We start from the raw sequence: 10,740 nt of genomic DNA, 5'->3' as shown, positions 1-10,740 counted from the left end.
CCTCAACACAGAGCATCATCATATCAACCTGGAGCCCCATCACCTCAACTGGAGACAGCATCACCTTGGTATATGACCCCACGACCTCAACCTGAAGCCCTATCACCTCCATCTGGGGACAGTCACCTCAGCTTGGGGGACTATTAACTTCAGCATGCAGCCCCATCACCTCAGCCTGGGGACTGTCACCTCAACTTGGGGCGCCATCGCCCCAGGGACAGTTCCAGCTCCCTCCCCCGTTCCTGCGGAGCCAAGAGGGGCGGGAAGGCGGGGCGGCCGGGACTTCCCCGGCTGCCTTCCCGCCCCCCGCAGGCACCGCCTTTCCCCGCCCGGCGACGCGAGGGGGCCGGCCCGGGCTGCGTAGAAGCGCAGCGTCGGGTTTGCGGCCACAGCGCTGCGCGGTTCCCCCTTCCACTCTGTTTCTCTTTCCTCCCGTGCCTGTGAGTATCTGCCCCGGCGGCTTGCGCCGTTACCACAACAAAGCCGTGAGGGGAGACGGCGGCTGCTGCTTTCCGGGGGCTGCCGGCCCGGTCTGGCGGCAGCGGGGCCTCCGGGGCTCCGTCTCGGCGTCGCTGATTGCCTCCTCCCCACGGAAGGTGCCCGGAGAGCGGGTGTGTGGCCGTTGGGGGCGGTGAGGGGGGGCGACAGGCATTTTCTTGCCTCACCTGTGGTAATTTTTGCCTCATCAAACAAGGCGGGGGACGTGTTTTTGTTTAATTTATATATATATATATTTAATAATTACATAAGTTATATTTTTATTATTTTTTAATTTGTTGTCTTCCTACTTGAGTCCGTGCCTGAGCGACACGTATGTAGGTGTCTCCCAGGCACGTTGCGCGCACTGTATTTGGGGGATGCGGCTGGCGTTGCGCCGCCAGAGTTTAGTCACGGTGCCGTGAGACATGTTTTACACCCGCTTCAGTGCCGGGCCTGCTCTCGCTGCTCCCCGGGGGGGCTGGAAGAGAAATGGGAGGTTTTCCTCCGAGGTACCGCGCAGGGCTGCGGCCCTTCTGTTACTGTCGCCGGCTTTGGGAGCGAGTTACCGCGTCCTGTGCGCCGCCCTTAAAGTTATCGACTGAGGGGGGACGCGCTGAAGCGGTGCTCGAATAGAATTTAGTCAAGTGTTTTGGCGGTGTGTAATTAGCGGGAATTGAGTGAACCGGAATGATCGCTGTAAATAGCTTCGAGTGTGTTGTTGTAAATGATGGGCAGTTTCCTCAGGCCGGCGGTGTTGTGACTCGCCATGCCCTGCACTAACGGTTCCCAACGGCTGCAGTTTGGAAAGATAACTGACCGCTGAATCTCTTGGCCCCTCTGAATTTGTGTGGAAATCGGAGAAGAGGTAACTGCAGATCCCGGGCCTTGCCTTGGCCATCGTATGTGCAGCCCCTGCAGCAGGGCAGAGTACTGAGCTCATTCCAGAGCGTATCAGCGAGACGGTGTAATAAAAAGCAATGTATGTTGTGCTTATGAAGCTCTGTTGTTTTCTGGAGTTTTTACAGTGTGTTAGGAAAATTGGCATTTTAAAGTATAGTGCAGGACGGCTTATGGTATAACATAATCTAAGGTCATGTGACTTTTATACCTTGCTGAAGTTTTTCCCTCAAAGTTCTGTTACACACAGTTTTTCAGAAATCGGTTTTATTACAGTATACAAATATTTACACTTGCTCATTCTTACTGTAAAACATATATTAAAAGCATCTAGTTTGCCTTTGAGCATGTATATATTTTAAAATTATGTGGTTAAACTTCTACACAACGTTCATAGAAACAGCAGGAAAATTATGTGGGATTGACTTAATGTGACAGAAATAGCAGTACTAAATTGCTTTTGTATCCCTACTTTTGTCTGTTATAAGGTGCTCAATAGAGTACCTTGTGCACATTTTTGCTTCTGTGAAAAAATAGTTAATCTCTTTTCCTTGCATAGAAAGCAATCACAGTTGTTGATGGAGAGAGAGCAAAGTTCCACAAAGTTAAATTCTTCAGAGGAGTTATTTAAAGACTAAAATGAAGTCATTATTACTAGAAAATTGGTCACCAGACGTTAGCTGAAGAGTAGGTTTATAAAATAATTGGAATTTTAAAATGTAATTTCCAGAAATCTGGACTTGGCTTTTGGACTGCTTCAGGCTCTCTCACCGCTTTATCCTGTCTGTGTTTTTTTTTGTTGATTGGTTGGTTATGTAGTGCATATGTTGTACCTTTGTATTTTCTCAGCCTAGATAATACTTGTAATTGTTTAGCATAGAGACCAGAGAAGAGGAGAGAACAAGTAATTTTGGGACATTCCCTTCTTTTTCTTGGGTCTTAAAGCTTTTACGAGCTACTGGGGTTTTTGTGTTGTTTTTGTGCTTTCCCATGTTTAAAAGGGCATTCAGAAGGTCCCATGTTTCTGTGTAAGAGTTAACACAGGTTCAGAGGGCCATCAGGACTGCAGACCCTGTTAAGGCTTTGAAAGTGTAATTGGCCAGCCTCTTTTGAGGCTTGACCCAGCAACACATACAGGTGCTTATCTAGGGAGTCTTTCAAAATTTGCAGGATAGGTGACATGGTCTTTAGTGGCATAGGTGACAGAGATTTTGAAAGTCTGCCCAGTTGGATGATGTAATAATATATCTGGGGCTTAGAGGTAAGAGTCTGAAAGTGAGCCAGCTCGTGATATCTCCTTAAATTCATGGGAGATAGGCAACCATTATTATGATAGATGTACCTTAGTACTTCTGCCAGAGCTGCTTTTTAAAGCTTTTTTTTAATTCTTTGCTTCTTGGCCTTATGCTTTGCCAAAACTGGTGGTAGCAATGGTCTAAAACATGACCTGTGTTCTTTGGCTAATGTTTTCCCATCCAACAATCTCAACTGATGTTTGTCACAATTCAGTAATGTGTATTCGTCATTCTTGAAGTGTTTCATTTTAATAACATAATAAACACTAGAACTCCAGGAAACCCATATTATGTTGAATTCAAAAGAGAGCCCTATCTTTCAGCTTTTTATCTGTTCTTCTGTACTGATACTTATCATCTGAAGAAATGAACAAGTCAAAAATATAAAGCAAGTGAGGATCTCAAGACACGTTTACTTTATTTGCTCCTTACACACATTCTAAGGAAACATGAGTATACTCAGACTATTCCCAAGTGATATCTGTTTAATCTATTTCCTATATGCTGATTTAGTGACTGAATTTCTGTACTTTACCCTGCTCATCTGTACCAGATGGTGCTTGTTCCTTTTACATAGAAATATATTCACTGAAAATTAACGGAGTTGCATATCTGTTTGGTCTGTGTGGAAGCACATCTATGCACAGTGTTGAGGGAGATGCTGATGATTTGCCTATTTGTGTAGTCATGTCACTAAGCAGACTAAATCCGTAACATTAGAAGCATGAACAAACTTTAGTCCGGTGAACATTTCTGTTGGAGGCAGTTCATGTGTTGTGCCACTTGGTAGGGATGGCCTGGTATTCTGTAGTATGCTGTGATTTATCTGCTGCCAAACTCTGACAGTAGTTTGTGAAGTGGTGTAGTTGTTTTCTTTGTGGTCCTGCTGTCTATTTCGGGACAGGCTCAGGGGCAAATCCAGAAAATGCCAAGGTAAGTGGCATGTGCACAGTATAGATAGTGAGCTCTTGGATGAAAGTTCCAATGCTCTTAAACTTCCTTAGGGCTTTAGTTTTGAGGTCTGGCTTCCCAACAGGAGCAGATGGGCATCTCCAGGTTCTAAGCATTTCTGTGCCATACCTCTGCTGCGTGCAATGCACGAAGCAGGAGCACAGGTTGGGCACATACAGTGGCCACTTTCCCCCTGGAATCTTCCTGCTGTTTGGTCCCTGGGGGAGCTGGAGGTGGGACTCTTCCAGGTAGTGGGGAACAGGGCATGGCAGTAGGCCCAGGAGACTTTGACATGTGTGGCATCACTCCTGCTTGTAAAGGTGAAGTGCCTTATGAAGGACATCCTTCTAGAAGCTCTGATACTTCTATCAAACAATGTATGATTCTTTGTCTTTTGTTTGAACTGGTGTGTTTTTACATGGTAGCTTGTTTAATTATTGTTATTTTTTAAAATGTTAGTCAGATGGTATGTTTCACATTTTCACCCTTGCCCAAGTTCATAATAAAAAGAGGTGATTTGGTAGTCAGCAGGTTCAAGGGGGCAGGATCTCTGATGGGGGGCAATAATGAGTAAATAAGAGTCAGAGGATTTTGGAGTGTCCTAAAGAACATCTGCCATTGATAGTATAAATCCTTAATTAAAACACTTGGACCTTCCAACCTGTTAGCTCTCAAACACTTGTTTCTGCTTTCTGGGATCAGGACAGTGGGTCCCTGTTCTGAGGAGGTAGAAAGTTGGAGCTGAAAGGAAAGGTGCAATCTGTGGGAGCACTAATTGTATGGGCTGGGAGAAGGTTGCCTGCCTGGTTACTTCTTTCTGTATCCATTATACTTACAAAGCAAAATTAATAACTCTAAACCAGAAGGTGCCTAGTTGAAGCTGAATACAACATTATTGTTCCTTCTGATACTTTACATATATGGTTGTTAATATATCCTAAGATGACGTCTGTTCCTTTTTCTTGCAGCAAACATATTGTTGACTCATCTTGAGTGTACTGTAGCTGTGCTGTATTATGGCTTTTGTGGTGATACACAGTATGCACACAGTAAGGTCAGAAATTCCTGATTCAGCCCACAGCATGCGTAAGGAGCTTGTTTTCTACTTTTATTAAATACCAGGATCTTAAGATGTCCTGACAGCACTTAAGGCCTTCAGAGGATGTATAGCATACAAATTCAGAGTCTGATGTTCTGCATGCTAGGAATTTGTATGTCACTAGATAGAGAGGAAAGCTGTTCTTTTTCTCTATGAACCATTCTCTTCCTTGAATATGAAAGTAGAATGTTTAAAGAAAGTTGATAGCTGCTTGTTCTTTAATGTTGAGTTGGTTTTGTGTGGGTTTTTTTCTGTGATTTATTTCAGTAGTCTCTGATACATTTATTTCAGATGGTATGCATTAAAAAAAGTGAAAGATTGATTATATAACTTAAAGGTTTAAGCAAGTTTAAAACACCTTGAATATTTCACTAGGCACTTAATGTACTTCATAAATGTTAGTTTCCAGCATTCAAAAATGTTCTCAAAAGGCAGTATATGTTGAAATGCAAACTCGCATCTAAATCCATATCTTCACTATATCACTTTTTACATCCTATCTTATCTTTATACTTTATATTGCAGCCATGCCTAAAGGCCTGCTATTAGGCATTACTTACAAAAATACTTCAGGTGGTGTAGTTGGCAGGTTTGCAGTTGACAGGGGAAAAACACTCAATGCTTTTAGCCTTAATAAGATCTTGATCTTTGTTTACCATGCGGGGGGGGGGGGGGTGGGGCGGGGATGTCAAAATACTTCTTGTCCTCTTGGCAGCGTAGCAGCAGCCTGGAGCTGAGTGGTCTTTGCTCTTGTGGTGGCAGTCTGGTGAGAACATGGACATCATCTTGGCATGTAGTCAGATGATGAGAAAGTGTGAGTCCCTGTTACCCTAATGGCCAGGCTGCATGTTCTCCTTCACTGCTTGACAACTGCTTTCTGGTATTAAATGGCTCAAGATTGGTGTTTACAGGTGAAGGGATTAAAAAGTGGTATAAACTAGGAGGAACTGCAGTGAGGAAGTGGATTAGGTTAGGAATGGATGTTCTTGGCTCTGGTAATGGGTAGGTGTTGCAATTACAAGAAATAGGGGGAGAAACAGAGAATTACATAGGGAGTGGAAATATTACAGTTAAAAAAGGTCTGACAAATAAAGACTAACCCGCTCATTTGAGTTATCATATTTGTGTTAGAGGGTTTCATGGCAGAAAGCCGCAGGAAGCATATACTTCTTTGTAAATAAATATGGTGGTCATTAGGATCAGCAGTTAATGATAACTATTTGACCCTAATGACTGCTTTCTTGGGATTTCAGAATATCACTTGTTGATTCTATATTTTAACAACTAATAACATAGGAGAACTGTGTCCTTCTCACAGAAATAAAAATGCACTGTGCCCTGTATATGAAGTGGTGTGAGTGTATGTGTGTACATGCACAGCCAATTTATTAATTTTGGCATTGTTTATCAGCAAAATTGCTACTTCCATATTACTACTTGGCAAATTCCAGCTCCCTTAAAGACATTCTAAATGCATGAGGGCAATAGGAACCAAAAATACCATCTCTTCACTTATATCCTCTTGTTTGTTTTTAATGGAAATTACAAAATTCATTAATGTTTAGTTTGTGAGTAATTAGAGTGTCAGTGAGAGAAACTGCCCAACACAGCATGTCTGGTTTCCATTAAGATGAAGGCTGAAGTAATTAGGGGGTTGTGCCAAAGCATTTGGAAGGAGCATTTGGCAATGAAGTGACTGGTGTTAACAACTGCTGCTTCTTAAGCAGTCAGACTGCTAAACTCCATTTCTCCTGCTAACAGTGGTTGCTGTCTGTGAATCAGTTATGGCTCAGTTTTCATAGAAAACAGCCCACTGGCAGGTAAGCTAGTCCCAAGTCATGCAAGGTGGGAAGGTGTGGGCTCCTTGGCTGGTGCTAGTGATGGAAAGGACTGTATAGGCTCCTTGCTATCTTTTATATCCTTTTGCCATCTCTACTCTGCCTTTTTGCTGCTGAGTTAAACCTTGTCCTCACTTAAAAGATCATGTTCAGAAAAGAGACATCTGAGAAGTCATGGTATGACCACCTATTATATTATAGCCAGTGAGATACTGTTAGTTTAGGCTCCTCTGCAGGTGTAGTGTTACATAAACTAAAAATACATGGGTGTGTATATTACAATCAAGAAAATTTTATATTTCAAGTTGTACTTGTTGGTCTGCGTCCACCTGCGAACTTTTTTTTGCCTTATTTTATGCTCAGTATGTACAGCATTTATGTACAGCAGTGCTAACAGTATATCAAATGTGTGTGTTTGAGACAAGTGAAATATGCCACATGGCTGCTTCTACCTATCAGTCATAATCTATCTGAAGCTACAAACTGGTGATGTGTTAGTGCCTTAAGTGATAAAAACCTTGGATCATGGAGAAGAAAGGGTTTTGGTTTAATTTTAACTCTGTACTTCCTGTATTCATTTTTGTCATAGAATTGGCTTTGCCCAAATTGTACTTGCTAAATAAATAATTAATAATCTGTAATCTGCAGGTAGTGCCCAAACTTCTGCTTGGTTCCATTCTGGTTTAGGTTACATGAAGTAGAAAATTAAATGTAAATAATGTGTTACTCTCTCCTGAGTTGTGGTTTGTTGTTTTTTTGGTTTTTTTGGTTTTTTTTTTGGTTTTTTTTTTGTTGGTGTTTGTGTGTGTATGTGTGTGTTTGTTTTTTTTCTCCTGTTGTACATGTTTTGATGCATTATTCTTTTAGTAAGCTGTTCTAGGAAAACTTCCAGGAATTCAAATTACAATTGGACATTGCAGACTATGCAAGCTGCCTGAAGCCAGGGATTGTGAGACATGAAATGACGATGGAAAAATTCTATGTAGCATTTCAAATTGAGTTCCCAGGTGCTTTACTCCTTTTTTTCTATTGCTTTTGGAGAAGCTAGGTGCTTTAATAAATTTCTCTTCATGGCACCAAAGTTGACCTCTGCCTCTGTTGTTTAATAGCATTTTCAGTTTTATACAACATATAACCTTAAGTCTATTTTCAGTTTTTTGGCTTTGTGAATCTTAAAACCACAAGAGATTCCACATGTTTTGCTTTTAAGGTTTGTCATTCACCCCAAATACAAAAAGCACATTTCAAATTCCCCTAGAGCTGAGTATTATTTGAGAAGTGGCAAGACAACTGAGTGACATAGACTGTTAAAAATTCCTTATTTTGAAGTAATTTTAGCTAGAAGTTTTCTTGGGAATAGCCTTACAGTCTCAAAGTAAGCTTAGGAATTCCTTTTTCACCTTGGTTTGCAATGACAATAAACTATATGTGGTTTAAGGGAGACCATTCATCTTGTAAAATATTCTGATTCTCCTGCCATACATCTGTTACAATGTAACCTACAGAGCCATGGATCTTTTGATGCAAATTGAACTTGCTACTACTTTAAGTGCTATAGGTCTGCAGTTCGAATGGCTGAGGCAGCCAAGATGGTGACCACCATATACAAACAAGGTTTTTAATATAAAATCCAAATTGATGGTGGTTCTAGCTTAAAATGACCCCAGCTTAAAAGAACAAAATAAGACACTTCAATTGCTTGTCATAGGTAAGACTCTCTAGCCACTGACAATGTTGGACTAATTGCCTTAGCAGTAAAATTTTTGAAAAAGTGATGGGTTTTGTTGGCTTAAACTAAAGCATTTTGATCTAATGTGTGAGCTGTGTACAATAAGGTGGCACAAAATTTCTTCATAAAACTCACTACAGAGTGTCCCTAGCAATATAACATAATTAACTGCAGAATTACAAATTACTAGAACGAAAAGAGTAAAGAACAGAACTATTATACTTGAAGTGTACTTTGATCCATTTTTATGCTAACCTTTGAAAACCTTTCCTTATGGTTGCAGGTGGCACTTCATATTTCAGTATGGACCAGTTTCAAGATGTATCAGATGGTGAAGTGGATCATGCTTTCTTTGACAGTGATTTTGAGGAAGAGAAAAAGAAAGCTGAAGAAAATGGTGAATGTGTAGAGAAAGGCAGTACAAAGGCAGTTCTTGCAGACCCTGATTTGGTTTCTAATTTAAAGGAAGCAAAATATTGTGAGGAGGAAAGTGAAGAAAAGCAGAAAGATTTGCAGGAAGATCAGTCCCACGAAAACAGCACAGGTCATCTTGGAGATGTGTCGTCTTTGTCACTTTCTCCAGTTGTGGAGAATGCAGGTACATCTGGAATGTCATCTGCAGCAAGTAGGGGAGCACAGGAGAATGTTCCTGCTGGAATCCCCAAAATAGTTAAAGAAGGTGAAGAAGATTATTATACAGATGAAGAAGATAGTAGTGATGATGGCAAAAAAACGAAGGTTAGGCCAAAGTCAGCTAAGCAGTCAAACAACATAAAAAAGGCTAGCAAAAAATATACTAATCTCAGCTCCTCATCTTCTTCTTCCTCATCCTCTTCCTCCTCGTCCTCATCCTCAAGCTCAGATACAGATTGTTCTGATACAGATTCCGATAGCTGTTTATCAGATTCATCTCATTCTTCAAACACTTGTAGGAATGCTCTTCTGTCTCCAAAACAAAAATTTAAGTCAGCAGTGAAATTAGCAGAAGGAAAACCAAAGTTTGGTGATTACCTGGAGGAGTCTGAAGACACAGTGACCGATGTAACACCTCTGTCAACTCCAGACATCAGTCCTATCCAGTCTTTTGAACTTGCAGCATCAAATGATAAGAAACTGAAAGTAAAAAGACAAGAACATGTGAACCAAGACTTATATGGTAATTTTGAAGAATTTAAGTACAACACAAAATTTGTAAAACTTATGGGGCTGGCAAATCAAATCTTATGTCTGTATTCTTTTCATTAGATTCCGAGTTTGATCGCAGATACAGTAGAAAAGTCTTGCATGATGCCATGGACCTGAATCAGCTTTTGAAAGGTGACTTTTAAATTTTCTTTTAACCAAGTATGACATGTGTACACTGTTGAGAACAACTGAGTTCTAACAGGATGTGTCACATGTATTTTTAAGACTGGTTTGTGACTAAGCTGTGTTGATATAATTATTTGAATTCTTATGTATGTAAATAGTACTGATTCTACAGTGGAAAGAAGCAGCATGTATATGAGCATGTGTTGGTATGCATATACCTAGAAGATATGCAGGTGGGGTGGATCTCTAAATAAGATTTGATATAATACAAATTGAATAATAAAACTGCACATGCATTTTGAGAAATCAAGGTTTTCTGGACTATGGCACAGTTTACTATCTAAAGCCACCAAACTTTCTGATAAAATGCTGGGTTATCAACCTTAAAAGTAGAAAGGCAGTCCAAAACTACATGGCATGATATATGAATACAAGCATATGTCATATTTAAACTTCTGGTAGTTTTTTTGGATAATGAAACAGAATCATTTGAAATTCTTTTTCTGAACTAAGTGTTTGCCTTCTAAAATATCATAAAGTTGAGTATAGGTATTTTAAAGAGAAAAATAACAGATAATCTTTCCTAAAACTTGAGCAGTTGCTTCTTGCCAATAGATTTAATAAGTCTTAATAATGTAGTCTGAGAGAGATTTGTATCTCTTCCACTGCATTCATTGCAAACCTTTGTTATATAGGTTGAGAATGTACTGGATGATCTCATGTATGTATTTTAAGGTCCACACAGTGCTTTTGTGCTTGTTTTCACGTACCAGAGTTTTCCATAGTAAATTCTATAGAATAAAAGAGGCTTGGCTCAAATCTGCTGATCTCAGGAGAGGAAAGCTTCCTAGTTCACGTCTGGTGCATTTCAACCCAAGTTTGCCATATTGCTGTAGGTTTGGCATGACTAGAACTGCATGTTTTGTCTGTCTTCACACATTGCCAGACTAAGCCTATAGGGGGTAAGGATTCAAAATACATTGTAGGCATCATTTAACTTTCCTATGAGTAGAAATGAGGATTTTACTTTTATGGGAATTCTACGGATGGATAGAAAAGCAGAGCTAGCCATCAGGAAAGGCAGAGTTGATTTTCATCTCTGATAGTCCGTGTGCTCCAGCAACTCTTTTGTACTAGAAA

General features: G+C 40.5%; 1 protein-coding gene across 3 annotated transcripts in view; it reads left to right on the top strand.

Annotated features, from left to right (window-relative positions):
* Positions 1–348: 348 nt before the first annotated feature.
* CFAP97 (cilia and flagella associated protein 97) overlaps positions 349–10,740 on the top strand; it is a gene marked incomplete at its 5' end in the record, with an annotated part of 30,937 nt that continues 20,545 nt past the window's right edge. Inside the window, 3 exons of one of the 3 annotated variants that reach the window (XM_080344118.1) lie at positions 349–440; positions 8,573–9,445; positions 9,535–9,606. In XM_080344118.1, coding sequence (XP_080200244.1) covers positions 8,593–9,445; positions 9,535–9,606 — 925 coding nt within the window. Of the gene's footprint in view, positions 612–8,562; positions 9,446–9,534; positions 9,607–10,740 lie in introns of those variants that run through there. The other 2 variants (XM_080344119.1, XM_080344117.1) reach the window with 2 other exon arrangements.

The sequence above is a fragment of the Nesoenas mayeri genome (genome assembly GCF_963082525.1).
Source record: "Nesoenas mayeri genome assembly, chromosome: 4".
Taxonomy (NCBI): Eukaryota; Metazoa; Chordata; class Aves; order Columbiformes; family Columbidae; genus Nesoenas; species Nesoenas mayeri.
This window is presented reverse-complemented; position numbering and strand designations above follow the sequence as displayed.